Genomic DNA, 22,658 nt, shown 5'->3' with positions numbered 1-22,658 from the left:
GTGCTTGTTTTTCCATTCTTGTGATAGTTCGCTTAGTAGAATGGGCTCCAGCTCTATCCAGGATAATACAAGAGGTGCTAGATCACCATTTTGTTCTTATCACTCCTAGGAGTGGAGTGAGAACTGAATTTCAAGCTAATGGGAGAACTGAATTTTAGAAGGACATCAATACATTCCCAGGATCCCCACTGGGAGGGAAACTTTTGAGACTGAAGTTTTGGAGGAAAGCCTTACCCCTTTTCCCTTAGTGTTTGATTCTACGTACAACTATTAGGTGGAAACAAGTGACATTTCTGACATGCGATCCCTTTTGACCCTCAGAAATGGCAATTTCATATGGTGCAACCTAATATTGACTGAGCACCAACAGTGACCTCAGCTACTGCTCTGGAAAATGGAAAGAGATGACTGTGTTGAGCCCTTTTTATTTTTGCTAATTGCTGTTTTTATGCGAGGTAGCGGGGTGTAGTGTGAGAGACCGACTTAGATCTAAGTTCTGATTCCACCAAGTAGTAACATAGGTCTCTCTGGCTTCTCTTTCTATTTCAGGGTTGCTCAATATGAGATTAAGCCACTTAACTACAAAATCTCCTAATTCATAAAAGAAGCGTGCTAGATTCTCTCCTTCCCTCCCTTTCTCTCATCTGACCAGAGTGGCACAATCTGTGGTGTTTCACGATCAATTTGTTATGAGATTTATTATAAACCATGAGAGTTGTCTACCATTTTGCATTAAAGTACATAGAGAGCTACATGTATTTTTAAAGAGCCCAACTATTACCCTTACACCTTAATCTAGAGAGAAAAATAAATGAACAGATTGACAAAAGAATTGACAATTAGCATCAAAATTCAGTGCTAGTTTATTAAGTTACATCTATTAAATACATCAACACTTACAACAGTTCATTTACAGGATTAGAATTCATACAGTAGTGCCCGAAGACATGGGAGGCATCCCAGTTAAGTACATATCCAACAATATACAATATGCATTTTACCTTGGGGTTGATGTTTTAACATAAAACATAAAATCAATGAAAGCACATGGGGCTTAGCACTAAAACCACATAAACACCCACGTTTGTTCAATCTGTATACCCCTGAAACAAAAAAGGGGAAAATTACATGTTTTAATGACTTTAAGAATAAAATCATTTGATTAAGTTCAGCTACTTTATTTACTCCACCTTGTATGTTTCCTTCTTCCAGAATGCACAGACCATGAGAGTAGGACGTGCTTGTCATGTCCCCTCTCAGCTCTCCAGCATCTAGGTAAGGGCCATTGTGTGACATGAGCTCAAAAAAATAGGTGATTCATGGATAAGTCTGGTGTCCTCCTGACACTGGGCTTGGTGTCAGGGGATGCGAATTCTAGTCTCAGCACTCCAGTGAGCTACTGTCTGGCATTGGGCCACTAGAGCACCTCCCTGAGCCCAAGCTTCTCCATCCTTGAAATGATGTAACTTGGACTAGATAGACTCTGCAGATCCTATCATCTCTGAGATCCCAGGTCATTGCTCTAGTGGCCAGGATCATAGAGTCATTTTGTGTTGGACACTCTCTGGACAAGTGGGAAGTGACAGGTACTTCTAGGCTGGAAGCCACTAAACTCTTGACAAGGTCTGCCAGGTTTGTCACGATGAAACAGAATACATGGTAGTCAGTTAAAAAATGGCCACGTGATCATAGATTTGGAAAAGACCTCAGAAATCCTTTGGCTCAATCCCTCGCCCAACGTCAAAGAAGGAATGGCTTCTCTAAAATCCTGGGGATAAGCTCCCTGCTTGAGTACCCTCAGGGACTGAAAAATCTCTACCTGGAAAAATTCTTGTATTTGGTAGAAAGTTCCTTTAGGTATTAAACCAGAGATGGTGACCCTGTAACTGCAGCTCTCTCCTCTGAGGGGGGCATGGAAGAATCTCCTCCCCATATTCATGTTGCTTTATAGTTATTTGAAGATTCTCCTCCTGTCTCCCTCCAATTTTTCTGCCAGTCATTAAAATGAATGCTATTAATATTTCTTAAGAGCAGAGGGGATCAGATGAGTCTGGGATTATGATTCAGGAAGACAGCATCATAGGTTAGGATGCCTTTAGTTCACGGTGTGGTACTGGGCAAGTGACTTCTCCTATCCAGGCTGGTAAGCTATTTCATCTTACAATGGGGAGATGGTGTGGGAGGCAAGTGTGTCTCAGAGCTTGGGAAGTTGAGAATACGATTGTTAGAGTGTGGCAGAGCATGGACGAAACTGCTCCGACCCACACTCTCTCCCCGCTGGTGTGAAAGGATTCAGGGGTTAACAGTTCGCTGAATTCTTTTTAGGCCCAGCTGCCAATAGGATGCAATGATGGGAGCAGCCAGGGTAACGATGTCTAATTAACAAAATTCTGCTAAAAATGACAGAATGCTTCCAGGACTCTGGGCCTTAGGAGAGTAAAAAATCTTGAGGCAAGAGACTTCTGCATGTGTTTTCGAAGGTACAGAATGAATATAAACAGTCCTGTCCTGCATAATTAATCCCCAATGTCACAATCATGGAACAGGATTGGGTAAGGGCTTGGGAAAATATCTTGCAAGAGAATGTTGGCAGTGTCTGTGCTTTGTTCACAGTGAGTTAGCTGAACTTCTATAATCCAGAGGAATTATTTGACGAGCACAGAGGTGGAATTTCCTCTGGGGTGATGCAGCTTAGACTGAAGCAGAGCTAGGGTTTCTGGCATGTTATTCAAACAAACCTGACACATTCCAGGAAGTGAAAAGGTATACTTTCCCCTTTTTCTACTAGAAATTTTAGTAGCTTAAGTAATTCTGTTCTGCCAAATAGATATAAACCATGCTAGGGTCAAAATTAGTAAACCCATGCATTTTGATCATGGTTTGTGTGTTTGCTGAGAAGCAGACTTTTCAAAGCAGCTGAGTCATCCATACAATTATAATATGTTTAAGGGTGCTGATGCCCAACTTGAGTCCAGCAAATAAAAACCTCTCTCCACACGTGGCTTAAATAATGGATTCCACCATAGAAAATGGTCTCTCTGTTTTTTCCCCCTTTTGTTTATGTAAAACTGTCCTTGAGTAGCTACTTAAAAAACCACTTAGAGTGAACACAAATCATTTTGTTAGTGATCACCTTTCATCAAATGGCACCCATTTTCATAATGAGAAAATATCCTAAAATGTGCCTAAAGTTAGCTAATTAATTAGCTAATACAACCAAAATAAATTAAAGGATCTGCAGGCAGACAATGGAGTTGCTGAGTAGTTAAAATGAGCACGTCTGAGACTAAATTAATTTATCTCTGTGTCTCCAGGGCGAGTAGGTACTCAGTAAATGTTTGTGGAATTGATTTGGATTCAGCCTTTTGAAAGACATTTAACCAGTAAAGCATTTTCTCCCTAAATTAACTATTTTCTAAAGCAAGCTCCTTCCTACCCCCCCCAACCCCCTTGAATGTATCCCATTAACCCCTTTTAGGGGATCATCGCATGTTCTTCAAAAGTATTCTCCCACCTCATTTTTAAAAATAGTACACTCATTTTTGCTATGAGATAATGCCTTGGAAACAGAGGTTCTGATTTGAGTCCTATAAGGAATGCATGGCTGTGCCTTCCTTCATAGTAAAAGATATACTGTGCTGTACAGAATTTAACAAAATCAGCAGTGCAAAGTGGAGCTACAAAACATTCTTCAATAAACAAGCTCACGACAGGAACAAAATGAATATATGGCAGGGATTTTTCCAAAGCCTCAAATGTCTTAGGATGTCAGGAAATTCCTGTCTTGGATAAACTTCCAAATCTAGTAGATCCCCTATGGCATGCTGGCAAGTTTGAACAAGCCACTCTGGCCTTTTCTGTACGAATCTTTTGCTGCATCCCACGTGGCTCGGGGTTCTCATGCACCAGGGAGATAGGTGCAGACAGAGCATTTTATTTTCTTAGTGGATTTTAGTTCTGATTATGGAACCAGACTAGAGTCATTGAGGAAAGATTCTTGGTCTAACAATAAATGCTGTTCTAGGAGTTGGTTGAGGGAACATTCTCTTATCAAGCTGGTTTTGGAGTTACTGAGAAACCTTTCTTTTCTACTTTAAGCCAAGGGTAATTCCCCCATCTGAGATGTCCTTTCCCTGTGGTCATCTGGGGCCCACCCACCTTCTTTCAGGCTTCACTTCCTCTCTGAAGACTCTTGTGGACCAGGTGCAGGTGACCACACCCTTGTCAGTGTTCCCACTGAGTCCTGTGCTGACGGTTTGGAGAAGCTGAAGTCGAGAAAGAGGCCTGGTGCCAGTTGCCTAGCAGAGGTTAGGGAACACACTTAGCCTTAACCTCCCAACTAAGAAACTGGATATAACTCGACAAATATTGACTGAGTACTACTACCGCACTGGCTGCTGTGCTCAGGAGCCTCTCACGTACCTGTCTGCTTCTATCGTCTCCTGGCAACCAGAGTAAGAGTGATTTTGGTGCCAAGCTTGCTCTCAGACCCATCCATGAGGACTCTCAGGGTAGGGAGCATTTGTAATAGAGGCCAATGTGCTGGAAGTCACGGGCCAGGTCACACCAAAATGCTCAGACTATACAGAATGCATGAAGTTCACACATTTCATGCCTAGGAGCTCGTTTGATCCTGGGAAACAAATTGGTGGAGTCCTGCTTTACAAACAAGTCAACAAAGGCTAAGAAAGTAGAGCTACTCCTCCCACCCTTGATGTATCAGTGCAAGAAAATCAAATAGACTAGAGGATATGAACCTGTTGAAGCACGGAAGGACCTTCTCAACGTCCAACCTCTCCCCAGGGAAGAAGTCTTGGTTAAGTTGATCAGCTAGTCCCATATTTGAATCCCTTGAATACTGTAAAGGGAAAAATACCCACATAGCACCCTGTAGATAAAGTTGCAAATCAAACCTCAAAGCAGATCTAGGTTCCCTTCTCCAGATTTGATGATTGACTTCTTTCCCCGACCTCCAGCGAATAAGTCCATTGTCTTCTGGCATCAGCAAGTTTGTTGTACAGTTAGTTAGCTAGAAATTGGTCTTCAGGTTTCTTGAGTGACCTAATCAGTTGGATATCTTACACAGTTAGGAGAGAGCCAGAAATCTTATGTAACAGTTCCAGATGATTTTTTTTAGGATTTGGAGTTATTTTTTAGAGTATGTTGATGGATATTTGGCCAGGAAGCATCGAGTGGTATTTATTTCCATTTTGATTAGAGTCTGTGTTGTTCTTCATAGTCTCTTCTGGGTTAAAGTAGTGCCCAGAATATAATAGGTACTCTAGAAAACTCTACTAAGTGCAATTGTATTTTTGATATGCATGTGAAACTCATACTTGCTTATATTTTGATATCTGTGTCCATAATCAAAGGAAAGGTTGCTTTTCTCATATGCTGTAGATGGTATGAAAACCAACTCCGTTTTTGAGAACGTTTATGAGAAATACCAACTCTCTTTTCATTATTTTTAGTCAAGGCATGAAAGTATGTGGAGAAACGGATAAAGGATTTTGCCTCTGAAGGGTTTACACTGTTCTCTAGAACTTTCTTGGACTTTCTTCAAAGCTCCTGACTGAAGCAAATTTATTATCAAATTGAACAATAACTGGCCCTTTGGAGACAAATGTGTAGCAGGGAGGTGTGCAGATATCCTTCTTTAAATCCTGACTCAAGTAGATCACCCACCCATTCATTTGGTGGTCAGTATTGTAATATTTAGAAACTCACCAATCCTCTAAGCAACCACGGTAATAGATCTGTTTGCTTTAGCATTTTCCAATTAGCATTCTCATCAGTAAGGCGTATGAAGCGTGAACTTTTGGGCCCTAATTTCATAGCTAAACCACTGTCTCTGTGGAATGCACCCTAACCCTGGCCCCAAGAAAACTCCTGGTTATGATTATATATGACCGAAGAAACTTAGGAGCGAGATAGCAGAGAACCATCACATAATGATGTCTGCTTTGCCCTATAGCAAGAAGGCTCCAAAGAAGGTTTTATCTTCTTTTGTGTAATCCACCAAAGAGATGTCACTGACGTTCACCATCAGCTTGTCACCTTCTTGCAAGGAGAACATGGCCCCTAGGTAGATGGGCTGGAACCAGTTGCTGCCTACTTCACACACGGACTTCGTCCCCATTAGGAGCTGGGTGGGCTCGGGGTAGCTGTCTGTTACCTTGGTGATGAGCACAGTGATGGAGTCCGGCTTGTTCAGTCGGCGGCTCCCTTGGCTGATTTCCCCACACTGGGAGGTCGTCCCTCGGAATGTGACCTGGGAGTAGACAAAGTAGTCTCCCGACTCTGGGATCAGAAGGAATTTATTGGTGTAGTTCATCCGGTTCTTGGTGAAGGCCAGGCCTAGTTCATGCTCCCAGTGCAGAGCTGGGAACTGATTTTTTAAGTGTGGCGTGGGAGTTTGTCTCACAACTGCAACGACAAGAGAGAAGTTTAATTTTGCTCCTGATGGAAGCTGTGGACTTTACTGAAAAGAGTCTCATATCATTTTCAAAGAAGAGGAAAGTGATTGAATATAACCTACAGCTGACAAGTGCCTTGGGGAGGAATGAGTGAAGGCTAGGAGTGGATGTACACAGTTGTTCAAAGAGGGTAGCGTCTTGGGCTCGTGACCTGGGGCAAATTGCTTTGCCTCTCTGAGCCTGAGCTGCCTGACCTGATGATTTCAAATTTTACCTGAGCCCTGTGATCCTGGAAAATAGTGAAAGTTAAGAAATCCTCCCACTCCTTTGTGTTCAGGAAAACAACTTACCAGAAATAATTACCCTTCCCCAAATGACTTAGATAAGACTCACAGATGCCCCTCTTGTGGACCAGATGATAAGACCAGACTCCAGACCTTCCAAATCTCCATTGTTTGCCTCATAAATGATTACCTGACCTGTTTTACCCTCATTGATCCATCAGAACAAATTGCTTGTCTTACAGGTAAGGGGTAAGTGATGGCAACTTGACATCTCCCTGGTCTCAATCCTCACTCAGGACTCACCACAAACAATTTCCTCTTAGTCAAATGGCAATGTCTCGGGTCATAAGGATAGCCCCCTGCAGACTGCAAATTTTCTTATAGGGCAGGAGAATATGCTCGCTTTTGATGCTCAATGGTTTGTTTTAACCTGTCCTTCTGCACTGTCTTGCTCTTTCGTCTGGAGTTTCAGAGGTATATGACTTCCAGGTGTGAGGTGCCTGGAATTTCCACACCAGACTTGGAAAGTTGGCCAACTGCTGATAGTCTGAGATTCCTCTTTATCTCTTCATATCAATGAAAATCCTTTGGAAACACCTTCCTGAATATAAATGTCCAGTGACATCATCTTGAAAAAGGCACAGATGGACTGAGTAAATTGGCAACTCAAGGGACCTTTCATTTGTGACCACATCCAGAATTACTTGGAGCTCTGAGTCTGAGGAAAGCCACTTCTCAATGACAGGGTGTGTGAATGAAAGAGAGTGACAGGAGAGAAAGAGGGCTGATAGAATCTGTAAGAAAATGAGCAGGAGACATGGACCTTTGGACCCCCTCCCAGGGAGAAAGACATTCAAAAACACTCCACTGAGATGGGGAATCTGTTACCAAGGGGTATGGTTTCCAGTTTTAAGCTTCTAGAGTGAATTTTGGTAAATTCAGTGAAAGAAATCTCAGGACCATGGCCCATGGTGTCCCGGAGAACACAGCAGGGAGGCTTACCTGTAAGGTGTGCCCTTGGCTTAGCTCCATCGTCTCTGAGAGGCGTGTCTGCAACAAATGGAGAAATGTGCTTTGAATGAGTCAAAGCGTGACTGAGGAGGGCACTGTGGGTGTTGCAGGGTGCCTGGCCCAGGAGAGGAACATTGATCTCCTCCAGCTTGGTCTGGTCCCACTCCCTGTGGATTTGGGATTGGAATGTGGTGCCTGCAGCAAGTACCGCTGAGGACAGGGGAGACCCAGAATGAAGAGTCTTGAACCCATGGCTTTGGGCAAGTTATGTAGCCTGTCTGAGACTCTGTTTTGTCATCTCTAGGATAGGCATAGTCATTCCTACAACGGATGGGGGGTGCTCAGCACCATTCTTGACACATGGTCAGAACTCAGTAAAACCCAACTTACTGCTCTTTCCCTCAAGCTGCTTCTGCGGGAGCTAATTAGTTTTTTGCTTTCTTCATGGGCCCTGTAACTATATCACTGAGGTGTATGGATGCCCCAACAGAAATGGGAGAGGGAGTAGGTGGGGACCTCTCTGTAGTTATATGACCTTGGTGGGTCCTTTTCCTCTCTGATCCTCTGTTTCCCCATTAGTTCTCAAGAAGACCTCAGAATTTCCCTTGGTTTTTTTCAGAGATGATTACATTGGATTAAGTGCGGTCTATCTGTAGTGATAAAGATGATGTTGGTGATGGTCAAAAGCAAAAAACTATTGCACACTTTTGATGTGCAGACAGTGTTCTAATCCCTTTATAGGAATTAACTGATTTAATTCAGACTAACACTGTTGGGTCGGTACTATTGTAGCCATTTTTACAGGTGAGTAAATTGAGGCAGAGACAGGTGAAATTGTTTGCCCGAAGGTCACACTGATAGTAGATTCCACAGCTGGGGTTTGAGTTCCAGCCATTGGCTCTACAGGCCATGCACTTGGCCAAGGCCACCTGTCCTTCTTAGTGCCTAGGGAGGGGCCTCACTTCTCCTCTGGGTTTCCATTTCTTGACTTAGCAGCTTGGTAACTAAAGACCCACCTCTGAACTTCCTACATGCCAGAACTATTAGAAATTTTTTTGTTCCCCACAAGAAAAGGCATCAAAGATGAACACACTTACAAGCTCGCTGGTGTGAGGGTCCAAACTCTTGTTCTTTTGGAGTCTGTTGGGAAAGAAAGATATGGCTCAGACCATCTGCAGTCCTTGTGACCCCAACACCCCACACAAATGCCCAAAGAAGGAGTATGATTAAGGTGCTGCTGCCACCCAGCCTGGGTCCTCTGCAATGGGGCGAATGGGAATAAGAATATTTTTGTTGATGGGAACCTGGCACCTTAGCTCTCCATTTTCCTCCTCTGGAATTCCCAATGACTTTTCTCTCTCTTATGCTTGTCGCTAAATCCCAGCTTTACAGTTCTTTCCTGAGAGCTTTTCTTGTTCTATTCTAGGGGACTTCAGCATCTTGTCTTTGCTTCTATTATTTGCATAATAATGGCACATGCTTTCTTTTCTTCTCCACAATTTAAAAATTGGAACTGTTCTTAAAAAATTATACAGAAAAAGAAATAATGGCTATTTTGTCCTTCTCATCAGCTTCAACAATTCTTCCTTGTTTCTGTGCTATAAAGACTTTTTCAAAATCATTGTGACCCTAGTTTGTGAGCCATTTCAGATGCCACATGATAGTGGAAGGGGAACTGCCTTGGATTTAGACAGACTTGAATTTGAATCCTGGTTCTACCATTTATTAACAATATGACCTTGAGCAAGACATTTTTCCTCTCTGAGCTTTGGTTTTCTCACTTGTATTGTCAGAATAATAACATCCACAGCCCTAAATTATTCTCAGGGTTGAGGTGAGGATCAAACAAGAAAATGCAGGAGTCAGTGCACAGAACACACAGAAAATGAAGAAACTACCCACACGCCTGAACATAAAGCTTGAGAACAAAACTATGCTCTTAGCTTAGGAATGATACCACCATCTTACATTTTACAGTGTTTTTGTAAAACCTTCTCTAGTATGATTTTGACTCAACACTGCTTTGGTTCTTGTAACTACACAGCCTCCACTAACTGATTAATCCTCCTGTCACCATGAACACTTGATCTATTTTACATCTTAAAATCCGTGTGTATGTATGTGTGTGTGTGTGTGTGTGTGTGTGTGTGTGTGTGTGTCAGTGTATAGTCAGGTTCTATGGGTTCCACATCTGCAGATTCAACTAAGCATGGATCAAGAATATTTGGGAAAAAACCCACAAGGAAAACAATACGACAATGAAAAATAATGCAAATAAAAACCAATACAATACAAGAACTGTTTACATAGCAATTACATTGTGTTAGGTACTATAAGTAACCTAGAGATGATATAAAGCACATGGGAGGAAGTGCGTAGATTATGTGTATTTTTGTGCCATTTTATATAAAGGACTGGAGCATGTGCAGATTTTGGTATCCACAGGGGTTCTGGAATCCATCCCTGTAGATACCAAGGGACAACTGTCCTGTGAATGAGGAATGCGTGTCTGTGTGAGTCTGAGAGGACACGGCTCCATCAGTGGGAGAGAGTGTGAGTTGATGTGCTTGGCGTCTGTGCATCTACATGTGTCCGTGCTGCGGTGTTGTGCTTATGGATGTCTCTCCGTCTGTCTGTGTGGTCACGTGGATGTAACTGTGTCATTGCTGAGTCTGGGTCTGTGAGCAGGTCTGTGCTATCAGTAATCCTGTTAGACCTCAGACCTCTGGGCTTCTTTTTACTCCCTTGCCACGTACCCAACCTCTACTGGAAGCCCACTTGAGGGCAGAAATCTTGTCTTTGAATGATTCACTGACTTCCTGGCCTCCCCAGCCCCTTTCCCCCCACTTCTAATTCTACTAGTGGTGCTCCTACTTCCCCTTGATCATCAGACCTTAAATTTGCTTCTTTCTTCTTCCAGAAACCCCCAAGAGCTGTCCTTTCTATTTTGCAGTTTTCTCATCATGCTCTACTGGATTCTTCCAGCAGGTCTTCCTTCCTAACAGGTCTTCGTGCCTCTGGTCTCTCCCTTTTTGTGATCCATTTCCTAGCCTGCCTTCACAGGCTAGGAAAAACATCACTTCATTGGGACACAACTCTGTTCACAAACCTTCCATGGCTCCCCATGACCCTCGAGATCCAGTCCTGTCTTATCTTAACTTGGCATTCAAAGTCCCAACTTACCATGCTGGTCTTGTTACCTTCTATTTACTCCTCTCTAAGCCCTCTGTGTTCCCAGCCAAAAGAGCAACCGCTGAGAATGATTCCAGGGATCTGAAAACTGCAGCAAGTGTAGCTACTGCTTGTGGAGTGAGCAGGGACACCGTGCTATGCTAAGTCCCTCACAGACCTATTTCCCTTCAGCTGCACAGCAACACTCTAAGGACGATGCTATTCGTATCCTCATGTTGAAAATACGGGGATCAGGGAGGATAAATAACTCTCCCAACATCCCAGACCTGGAAAGTACAGGAGTAGGACTTTAACCCAGGCCAGGCGACTCTAGAATCGCAAACCCTAATCCACTGCACTGGACAAAGTTCTCACCTGGTGAGGTAGATGGATAAGTACCAGCGGTTTCATGTATGGTGACAGTGGGGCAAGTCCAAAGTTCAGAAAAGAGAGACCTGGCCTGGAAGTGGGAGAATCAGGGGAAATTATCCCTGGATTGAGACTCAGGTCATTCAGGTATTAGCCAGGTGATTAAAGAAGGAAGGACCATTCCAGACAAGACCAACAGCTTGTGCAAGAGTAAGAAGGCCCAACAGAACATGGGGGCAGTTGGAAAACAGCAAAGCTTTCTGCTACCAAATGAATACAGGATGTACACTTAGCACAGGGTCATGAGTACAGTGGTCTTTGGAAACCTGAACCCAGTTGCTGTGACCAGTCATCCAGCATCAGTAACTCTGGATGGGTTTGGGGGAGGGGTGGAGAAACAGCCCAGAAATGAGCTCATTCTGCAGCCTGTTGCCTTACTTTCTATTGACAGAGCTGATAAAGGAGTCGGTCCTTTGGCAAGGCAGAAAACTGAAGGTGGGGTTCTCAGAGAGAATTGGGGAGATCTTGATTGCATGCTCTTGTGTGGGAAACAGTACCTGCCTTGGATGGCCTCCTTTTGATTCATTTCATTCTCTGCTGAAGAAATCTTCTTGAACATCTGCATATCTTTGCCTAAGCAGACACTCAGCTAAGAGTTTGGAACATTCTCTTTTGACTCAGAACCCCACTGTCATTAGCATGTGTCTGGGATGTGAACGCATTTCCATGTTTGCCCTGCTGGATTTCTATAACTCGGGCACACATTTTATTTTCACGTACGGATGGATGTGAATGGATTTTAGTGGTGCAGAATGCCATGAAACATCTGGAGCTGGTGACAGTGCCAGTTGGCAGGCGCTTATACACAGCATTCCAAGAGTCCTCAAGAAGAATGCCAGTGGAGACTCTCTCTTTAAGAACCACATCTAAGCCTTTCACCCTTAATAATGACTCTGTCTACCATGGGAAGAAGACCATTGTGGCAGGAAGCAGGAATGAAGGAGGAGGAGATTTGAGAGGATGAAATAGTAGCTTACTTGGGAAAAGGTTTACGCATTAAAGCTGTCCCAGTGTTTGCTCTCAAGATAATTGCTGGCAACACAAGGCCAATACAATGTCTTACTGTGTTCTACCCCTGCCTCAACTCTGTCACTTCTGGGCTATTCTGGGGGTACCAATGAGACAGTGACTCCTGAGGGTGCTGGTTATTGCCACATTAGTCTCCAGTTCTGAATAGACATGGGGCCCAAGAGCACCTCTAAAGAAGGAGATTTGTCTCCTTTACATGCCTGCTCTAACCACTGGCTGAGAACCAGGGTCCAATTTTATTATTTGTGTGCTTAACAATTTTCTCTTTCGTGGAATCCAAGCTGCCTATGGGTGGGGACCTCGTCTGCCCTGTCTTGCTCACCACTGAATTTCCAGTGCCTTGGACAGTGCCTGGCACTTCTGCAGGATTATCCAATTGGAAAAATGTACAGATTCTCCAGAACCAGGAAGACAGAGGCAGAAAAGAGAGCGAGGGATGGGGTAAAGTTCGGATGCAGTGACTTCGGCCAGTGATTTGTAACCCAAAAGTCCAGGAAAGAGATCTTTTTGTTCACATTTAAAAAAATTTTAATGACATAGAGGTGGGTAGCCATGATCCTTTAGTACAAGGGCCTCTAAAAGTCTTCACCAGGCTCTGCGTGGAGCACAGTGGAGCATAGTCATGGCGCTAGAAATATTTGTTGAAAGTTGCAAGGCTTTGCCAGGAGCCAGAGTCAGAAAAGGCAAACGTGTACCCCACTGGCATACAGTGGGACAGTGAGATGCCTGCTACCACCTTAGTTAAACAAGCTGTGTTCTCCTTCTCCCCTTCGTTCCTGTAGGCCAGGAAATTTTCACTCTCATTTGATTTTTTTTTTTTTTTGTATGTTGACTGGTAATTCTTGACTCAAACTGACCATGACCTGTTGCCATAGGCATTTTTGGAATTATTCTAATTCTTCAAATTAGGCAGAAGAAAGGATGGAGGGAAAGAAGAGACTGATATTTACTTGAATGCTCCCTAGGTGTCGGGAACCATATTGGGCATTTATGTGTGTTCCTCATCTAATACTCCAGCTGCTTTCAAAGAAGGGATTCGTATCACCTTTTCACAGCCTGTGTGAGCCTTGTAGCAGAGCCTTAAAGAGGTTAAGCAATTGTCCAGGGTCAAAGAGTGCATGCAGGGCTTAGGAATCTGAACCTTTAGACTAAATACAGACCCGGGCACACATCAGGAGCTCGGTAAACATTAGCTGAGTGCACAATAGACAAACAAGCATGAAGTAACATAGTCTTTGAGATTTCCTGGCATTTCCCCAGAAAAATCCCTTGAGTGTATTTTAACTAATGATCCACTTAGCCTTTTCTCCCATGTCCTATAGTCACTCTCTCTATCTATTCATAAACAGGAAGAGATATTCATAAATGCTGTCATAATGCTGCAGTTGCAAAGGCATAAATGTTTTATGACCCATAACATCCTCCCAGCACTTCTAGGAGAAATATGCAGACATTCGCCTTTTTGTCACTTCCCTTGCCTTCTCCCTGTTTATACTTGCACAAGTATAAATCCAGCCTGGAAATGTTTTATTCTGAGGTCCTTTCATTTCATCATCTTCCAAGGTGCCCTGGACAGGGCTGTACGTGCAGCAATTAGCACAATATGGAGCAAAGATGCTGGTGTTTGCAGCTGAGCAAATTTGGAAATCCCAGCTCTATCATTTCCTGGTGCTCTGATTTTGGCATGTCACCTAACCTCAGTGAGACTCAGTTTCCTCAACAATAAAAGCAGACAATGATTCTTTCCTCCCAGGACCATTGTGATGGTTTAGGAAGACCACAGACATAAAATGGGCATACAGTTCATTCTCCTTTTTCTTTGGGGTCAATAAATGCTTGTGGGCTGAATCATTGGTTCTGCACATTGTCCTTTTGGTCTTATGACTTCAGTTGTACCCTTGCATGTCTTTATGACAAGCAGCAGATTTGTTTGGATCTTTTAGACACTTTTGGTGGCTTCCTTGTTTTCCCAAGGACATTCAAATGGAATCTATGCCCCGCCCATTTGAAATCCCAAGCTTGTTGCTATGGTCATTAAGGAGGTCAGGCTGGGAGACGACCTCTTGTAGCCAGTGTGTGGCTGCAGCTGGTGGCATGAGCTCTGTCCATCCAGAACGTGGGAGCTCTCCCTGCCGACTGGGCACTCGGCGGTGTGTGTGTTTGCTTTACCAGTTGAGCGAGTAGATGCTGAAATTACCAGCTGCAAGCTGCCTTGATGTCTGGGATTCACACCCATTTCACCTCCCCTTCCGGCTTCTGTGCTCCCCTGCCCTTTGCTCACAGCCTGACCTTTGGAGTGAATATCTTCCAGGTGTGCCCGGGCTTCCTGAGGCTACAGCAAGGGCATTGCCACTGGGGGAATGGACATTTTGTAACTTATAGTGTACTTTTATCTTAATTGTCTGTTTCCTCTAGACAGCACCAAAATGGACAATTAGGATTATCCTCCTTCCAAAAGAGGTAAAAATTTGAGTGAGAAAACATGGGTAGGTTGGGAGTAGCATGAGGGCAGTAGCTTTCCAGACATCTTGCAGAATTCACCTACAGTGCTATGAAGAAAGTATATTAACATCCTCATTGGATAGTGAGTCTTAGGCTCAGGAAGGTTTGTACCTTGCCCATCTCTCAACCCCTCTCTCCATCCAGAAAACACTTAGAGAGTGTCTTCTCTGTGTCAGGTGCAGTTAGGTGCCCCCAGGGGAGGAAGGGGACTGACATTTATTGAGCACTTACTTTGTGCCGGATACTTCTCATGGTTAAATCCTCCTGACCACCCCAGGAGGTGGATACTTTGTTGGACTTATACCCAGAGGCAGGTGAACATAGTGGTTAGGAGAAATTTATAGAGTGGGTTTGGATTCCAATGTCACACTCTTTAACTGTGGGCACATTGCTTAATTTCTCTAAGCCTCAGTTTCATCATCTCCAAAGTAGGGATAATAATAGTACTTTCCTCATTTTGTTATTTCCATTAACTGAGATGATTCATGTAGCAATAATAGCAAACATACCATGTACCCCACACTAAACACTTCATAGGCATGATCTCATTTACTCTTCTTAAAACCCTTAATATGAAAATATTTAGCATGGTGTCTGGTATACAGTAAATTATTAAAAAGCCACAGCTGAGATGTGGTGGGGCCATGGCTTTCCCTCAATCTGTGTGACCCTGGAGCCTGAGCTGACAACACGATGGGGTCCTGTTGGTCAGGGTAAGTCTCAGGGGCATGCGTGGGGGGAAGAAGGGTGCAGGGAGCAAAGGCCAGGAGCCTTGCAGGGATTTTCAGGAAGGGGTGGAAGTGAGATTGGAGGGAACTAAGGAGAAGATGGGGAGAATGTGCAGGTGATTCTAGAAGTAGGAGCTGGAGGGGAAGGACAGACAGGACAGTGGTTCAACCCTGGGCAGGAAGGCCTCCTATGGTACTGCAGACAATTCATTGTCCGGTACTGAGTCCCCACTCTGCTGGGCTTGAGCCGGGCCACCTTGGTGCATTCTGCTTTGCCTGGACTGTGTGCCAGGGCTGTGCCAGGGAAGACAGAGGCCTGGCCTCATGGCACCTGGGCCAGGGTGGGTCCGTAGGACCCACCCTCAGGGCAGGGGAAGCCACTGAAGGTCCCAAAGAATGCCCAGGCTGTGGTCAAGTGCAGCTGGTAAAGAATGGGTTGGAGGATATGGTGGGGGTTTGGGGGCAAGATGGGGTGGGAAGGAGGCCTGGAGACAGCGCGTAGACATCAGAGACCAAGAACAGTAGAACAAAACTTGCCCTCTGGCCAGCGACAGCAGATTCCAGAGCAGGTGGAGAAGTGTCCTCTGTGACGTAATTTCCCTGAGCAGGAAGTTCCCTGGTTATTTAATAATAACCACTGTCATTTATTAATCCCTCACTCCTTGGCAGACACTTTACATATTTTATTTCTAATTATCCCCAGTTCATATTTAAGAAGCTGAGGCCCAGGAAGATGAGGTAACATGGCTAAGAAGTGGCCAGGCCAGAATTCAAACTGAGTTTGAAGTTTTCGACTCAAGATTTTTCCAAGATGCAAATCTGCCTAATATTCTACAGAAGGCTAAAGGTCCTAAAACATTTTACCATGCCTATTTTTTTTTTTGCATAGATAACATACACATTTTATGTGAAAGAGTGTAGGTTTATCAATGTCTCCCTCCTTCCCCTGTTGACAAGCCACCCAGGTGCCCTACCTGGATGCTAGGAGAGTTAACAATTTCTTTCATGCTCTCCCTGAGATATCCTACGCATTTATAAACACATTCACACATGTGAATTTCTTCATAAAATGAAGTGTACCATATTATATATGCTGTTGTGCACTTTGATTTTTTGCTTAACTTGTACGCAACGGGTTGTACCTACTTGGTTATATAAAACGGTAAGGTTTCTTTCTGTCTTTGCAATCTCTCGGTCAATTGCTTGAGATGCGTATCACGTTCTGGGTTAATGCTTATTCAATCACAAAACTGTTTTCTTTATCCACTACCTTTGTGGAGAGGATTTTTGGGTTGGAAGAAGATTTTGTTTTCATTGTATTTCCACAGCGTGAGTGTGCTGTGCTACTGCTCTGATCTTTACTTTTCTCTTTGGAAAAACATGGACAGCGCTACTCCCGCCCCCGGGCCAGGAGTGGCGGGAGGGTGATTCTGAGGGAAATGTAAGATTTGGCATGTAAATCTCCTCGCTGCGAGGCTGGCACAGGGTGAGGCTCAGTGACTGGCAATGGTGTTTGCTTTCTTCCCCGATATCACTGATTTCCTTCTTCCTTTGGCCCGCAGTGTGGGCACCTGACGGCTGGCCCAGCACGAACCCTGCTGCCTGAATGCACAGGTAGGAGGTCAGATGGGCCAGTTTCAAAAAACTCTTGGCTCTGCCACTGACTAGAGGTGCAGGCTTGGGCAAATCTCTTCAGCCTCTGAGATTCAGTTTCCCTCTCTGCAAAGCAAAGGGCTTTCAGCTGGCTAACTGTCAAGGGCCTTGTTACCTGCAATGACCTACGGTCATCTGATTGGCTTTTGTCTATAATGGGGTCCGTGAGCTGGACCCCAGGCACAGCGTTCTAGCCACAGGTGCCTTCCTTCCCTCCTCCAGGAAGCCTTCCCTCAACCGCCCCTATCCCTGTGGCTGGGCTAGGAGAACATCGGGAATTCCACGGCACCTCTGTGTTGAAAGAGCCTCTTTCCTGAGGTCAAGATCAAGTTTTCTCAGTAGTTGCCCAGGGCCTGGCACGGAGCGATGATCACATCACAGTCACCATGTGCATGTAGCTCTCCCCACATTCCCAGCCTACAAAATGCTCCTGCACAGGCCTGTGGATACTGGCGGAGTATTGATGTCAGTACTCCCTTTTAAAAGAAAAGGAAACAGGCTCAAAGAAATGAAGCCACCTGCCTATTTTCACATGACCGGAAGTGGATGAGCTGGGTCTCAAACCCAGGTGTCTGCCTAAGAGCCATATTCCATCGTACGATCACCCAAGCTTTTCTTGATGACCTGGTCTTCCCTCTGAACGCCATCCTCTGCATCCCCCTTGAGCGGGTCTTCCCCGTCAGTCCCTCCAGATCCACCCTCCGCCCTTCCCAGGCCTGCCCTGTGCCAGGTGAGGCTGTGCCCGGCTCCTTCGAGCCCCGGCTTCCTGGTGAGTCTGGCCAGTGGGGCTGGAGGCCGGGAGGACAGCGAGCTCAGCCTTCCCTGCCCCTCCCTGCTCTCTCCCTGCTGTTCTGACAGCGCTGCCTTTCCCTGCCAGGCCTTTCTGTCCTCCAGGCAGGCCCTCGTCTGGGCTGTGGTTCTCTGGGTTCCTCTAATGCTCCTCCTTCCTGCGCCCCTTCACACCTCGGCATGGTCACTGGCTGCCCACCATTGCTGACCGCGGATGCTCCGAGCCCTATCTCAGCAGACAGGCCCTTCCCTAAACCCCTCCCAACCCCTCTGTAAATGTTGTCCTTTAAGCTGGCTCCCTTGAGTGGGCCAGCTGTGTCTTCTCAAGACCCTGATTGCTACATGTGCCTCAGCTCCGCCCCCGTTTCCCTTTTTCTTCTGACGCACTAAGAAGTTACACAGCCTGGCCAAACTGCAGCTCCGCACGTCTACTCTCTGGGTCATTTATGGTTTAATGATGATAAGGCATTATATGTAACCTAAATGTTCATAGGTTAAAAAAGGGAAACTGAAAATAAAAAAGAAACTGAAAAAAAATCATAAAAAAATAATTACGATAGAAGGGGCAGTATGAGCCGCATTCACCTGTGAGCACCTGCAGCAGGGCAGGCACAGTGGCAGACTCAGGGGTGCAGTGGGGAGGAAGAGACCCAGCGCTTTCCTTCACGGGGTATCCTGACTAGTGACAGCTCCTATCTCCAACTCGCCTCCTGACGGAGCAAGTCTAAGCCCTCCCTGGACCGTGGCAATCCATGCGATGGCTTTTAGATAAACAAAGGCGTTCTCTGGCCTCTGCTGACCTAGGGGATCTCGGACATCGTCTGGGTGGTGGGAACCCAGCGTGATGCTGGCTCCTCTCAAACCCCAGGACGGTGCATGTTGCTGGAGGCCACTCAGCACCTTTCAAGAACTGTCTCCTTCTGGCTAAAGAGAGTCCGAGTCCCAGAGTGACGACTGGGTGCTGTGTGTGGCTTCTGGCAGGAACCAGCTCCACGGTGGTCAAGGGGTTGCAGTCTGACCTCTCTTGCCCTGCAGTTCTAGTCTAGTCTGAACAGCATTTCCGGCTCATCTGCATATTTCTACATTTTACAAGCATTGGCGTGTGGGCACCGATGCTGCTGCCTGAATCACAGTCTGTTGACTCTGGCAGGGTAGTTACAGATTAGCCGTGGCTTTTGCACGGTGTCTCTGCTTTGAAGATGGCTGGGATTACTCAGAGACTAGGTTTCCAGTTAAACCAATGGAAAAAGCCTGTTTTCTCCTCTGGAATGTAATACTTTGGACTGAAACTAAATCAGCCATCGTAGATTATGAAGGAGCATTTTATTACTTGAATGATATATTCTTGAAACTTTGGGGTACATTTTTGATGTTCATAGTCTGGAATTATGTTTTCCCCTTGACACCTGCACCCCACCCCCACCATTCCTCTCCTTAGACTCCGTATTCCTCTCTTGACTAAGCTTCTCCCCAGCTTCCAGCCAGACCTTAGAGATAGACAATCAATCTTGAGTACTAAAAAATAATATTTCTATGTGGTATACACCCCCCGCCACATACACCATGGAATATTACTCAGACATAAAAAAGAATGAAATAGTGTCTTTTGCAGCAACTTGGACAGAACTGGAAGCCAATATCCTAAGTGAAGTAGCTCAGGAACAGAAAAATAAATGCAGCATGTTCTCACTTATAAGTGGGGGCTAAGCTGTGGTTAAGCACGGCCACACAGAGTGGCTTAATGGGCAGCGGAGACTCAGAAGTAGGGAGGGCAGGAGGAGAGTGAGGGATGAAAAATGATCTGTTGGGTACAAGGTACACCGCTTGGCTGATGGGTGCACTAAAAGCCCTGACTTCACCACTATACAATTCATCCATATGACAAAAAACCATTTGAACCCCCTAAATCTGTTGGAAATTAAAAAATATATATTTTTAAACCCAAAAAAGGGAATTAGGTAAATAAACTATAGTATACACATATGGGAATATGTGTCTATACCATCATGTGGATGTGAATTTATTAACATATAAATAAAATTATAACTAGGACACTCAGAGTAATCCCATTTTATTAAAAATAATATGGAATTATATAATCCACACTGTTAACAGTGGTCATCTCTAAGGGGTTATGGGTAATGATGATGTTCTTCCTTCCCTTATCTGTGCTTTTGAACTTTTAAAAATGACCATGTGTTAGTTATGTAATTTAAAAAGTTTTTTTTTTAATAAAAGGGAATGTTCCCAGATTATCAGTGCACTATGATTATAATTATCTAAAAATACAGGCCTTGAGGTTATTCCCATATAAACATAAGGGACATTTCATTGCCTGGAAAGGTTGAGAAGAAAAGCCAAATTGAACTTCTCCACCCCTCCCCTTCTGCATTTCCCTTGCATGTGTGGAAGGAAGTCAGGAATGTGGGGCGTCCAGAGCTCTGTCTGTCCTCCATCCAAAGCTGAAATAGCTGCCACGGCCCGCACAGAATCTGTTGTCCCCCCAGGTCACCGTGCAGCCTTGCTTACCTGCAGCTGTACGCAGGCCTCCCCGTGGGCCCGGAGTTGGCTGACAAGCAGGTAGGTGGTGAGCCCTGCCAGGAACGGGAGCGACACCAGGCAGCAGGTGAGAGCCCAGCGCATGCTGCTCCTGGCCTTGGGCCTGCAGCCGCCGTCCTCAGGCAGCATTTCCATGCTGGCTGTTTCCCCAAAGCCCAGCCCCAGATCCTCTGCCATGCTCCTCCTGCTGGTGCTGGAGGCGCCTCTGATTCCTGGCCAGAGAGACCCCCCATTAAATAGAAGCCCAGCTCTCACAGTGGGTGAATTATTCACTGCCTACTCCTCCCCTTTTCCTCTCCCCAGCCCCGCTGTGAGTGCGAGTGTGAGTGCGCTGGGCCCTGCCCTGCTAGGGAATGTACCGCCTACAACAGAAACCAAGTTAGGTTTAAGGGGGGGAAAAAAAAAAGAAGAAGAAGAAAGCTTTCCCAAGCATATTTATATACAGTATACTCATGTGCTCTTTCCTTCGTTTACAGAAGGAAGTTAGGAAAGTCCCCGGAGGAGGAGAGAAAGAATTCATCAAGTCAGTGGGTGGAGCAAATTAAGATATACCTGGTCCCTGTGCTGGAGGCTTGGCAGTTGTGCCAGTCTGGGAGTGAGCTGCTTCTGGAAGTGAAAGTGAGGGATGGGGGTGGGGCTGTGGCTTGCAGACTGGGAAGTGGAAATCATGTTTGCATCAGCCCTTTGCAAGGTTCTGCCCAGCCCTCTTCCCTTTGGAACCTCATAGGAACTCATTCCCATTGTACAGATGGGAATATCAGAGTTCTGAAAGGTGAATGCATTGCCCTAGGTCACCCGAGGATTTAGACAGAGGAGCTAGGAAGATGACCCAGTTCTTTGAAATCATTGGGGTTCTGGCCTTACCACACGACTGCCTATAAAAGGAAAGTGTATTTCTAGCCTACACTGAGCATGGTCTAAGCAGAAAGTGTGAGGTGTACACTGTCCGTGAGGGGAAGATGTTGACTCCTATTCCCTGATTAGCATAAAACTAGTGGATCACTAGTGATACGCCTTGCCCACGGTCGGGTGTGTACCGGGGACATGTAATAAAGGGTTATATTTATTAAGCACTCACTTCATGCCAATCACTGTTCAAAGTTCAATGTGCCAATTAAATTATTTAATCTTGAGATAACTTGTGTGGTAGTAAAGTTATTATGCCCACTTTGCAGATAAGAAAATAAAGCCTAGAGAGTAAGTGGTAAAGCCAAGGTTGGGCCTTAGGCAGGCTGGCTCCAGAGCGTCTTTGCCATCATACTGCACTGCATGTGCCGCTGGACAGTGCGGTGCACGGACACCTGTGCCCACTCTGCCCAGGAGGACGGAATGCCCTCCAGGGAGGGGTTTGAGGAGGCTTCCTGGAGAAAGAGGAGGTGCTGGAGCTTAGGGAGGAGTGGTCTCAGAAAGGAGTAGAAGGCCCTGCAAAAAGATGGGTCCCAGAAATAGGAGAGCTTAAGGAATGGCTGTGGCATATATTGGGGACCACTTTGACTAGAGCCTCCATTCGGTTGCTACTTCAGCTTTTAGCACAGCCCAAACCCTTCAGGATGCTTGGAAAGGCCTTTCATGGCCTGGTTCCTGCTCCCTGTCACCGCTCCCCAGTGTCCAACCTCAGCTCTTACTACTCTCCCAAGCTTTAGTCCCCAGACAGACTGTGGGCTGGCTGTCCTGTTGAAGGAGCTGCTCCCTCTGTTGTGGGAGCTACCGGCCCTGTCCCTTCCTATCACCACTCTCCCCTAGTCCCTAACTGTGTGCACAAACCTTTCTTGCATTCCCCTGCCTCCAAGACTGGGTGAGATGCTCATACTGTATGTTCTTATAGCTCCCCGTTCTTCCCTGTCATTGAACACTTCATGGTAGACTGTGTTTGACTACTTTTCTGTCGCCCCCATTAGACCATCACATCTGGGAGGGTAGGTGCTAAGCTGTGTCTTTTTCCCATGGCTGTTGCTCCTAACATATTAACTGTCCCATAGGGGAGGACTCATAACTAACGTCTACTGAAATAAGCATCTGACATATTTTCAAAGAATTCCAGCATAGAATGCTTTTCATGTCCCATGGTTACCCATTCTTGTTTTTAA

The 22,658-nt window shown here is 45.3% G+C and overlaps 1 protein-coding gene across 1 annotated transcript; it reads right to left on the bottom strand.

Moving 5' to 3' along the window:
- Window positions 1–839: 839 nt before the first annotated feature.
- TNFSF15 (TNF superfamily member 15) lies at window positions 840–20,869 on the bottom strand. Its single transcript, XM_045563529.1, has 4 exons — window positions 20,542–20,869; window positions 8,809–8,851; window positions 7,703–7,750; window positions 840–6,426 (listed from the first exon to the last, which is right to left on the bottom strand). Exons 1-4 carry the CDS (start codon window positions 20,746–20,748, stop codon window positions 5,969–5,971), a joined length of 756 nt encoding a protein of 251 aa, XP_045419485.1. The 5' UTR covers window positions 20,749–20,869; the 3' UTR covers window positions 840–5,968.
- Between the last annotated feature and the right edge of the window lie 1,789 nt (window positions 20,870–22,658).

Source organism: Lemur catta, chromosome 10 (genome assembly GCF_020740605.2).
Source record: "Lemur catta isolate mLemCat1 chromosome 10, mLemCat1.pri, whole genome shotgun sequence".
In the NCBI taxonomy this organism is placed as follows: Eukaryota; Metazoa; Chordata; class Mammalia; order Primates; family Lemuridae; genus Lemur; species Lemur catta.
Note: the sequence above shows the minus strand (reverse complement) of the source record. Positions and strands in the feature narration are given on the sequence as shown.

Excerpts from the sequence above, each read along its gene's own strand:
- TNFSF15 (XM_045563529.1), bottom strand. The coding sequence starts at position 20,748 with ATGGCAGAGGATCTGGGGCTGGGCTTTGGGGAAACAGCCAGCATGGAA. Across the intron at positions 7,751-8,808 it reads ACCCTCACACCAGCGAGCTT|ACACGCCTCTCAGAGACGAT; the intron begins GTAAGTGTGTTC and ends CATTTGTTGCAG. Across the intron at positions 6,427-7,702 it reads GCCAAGGGCACACCTTACAG|TTGTGAGACAAACTCCCACG; the intron begins GTAAGCCTCCCT and ends TTGTCGTTGCAG.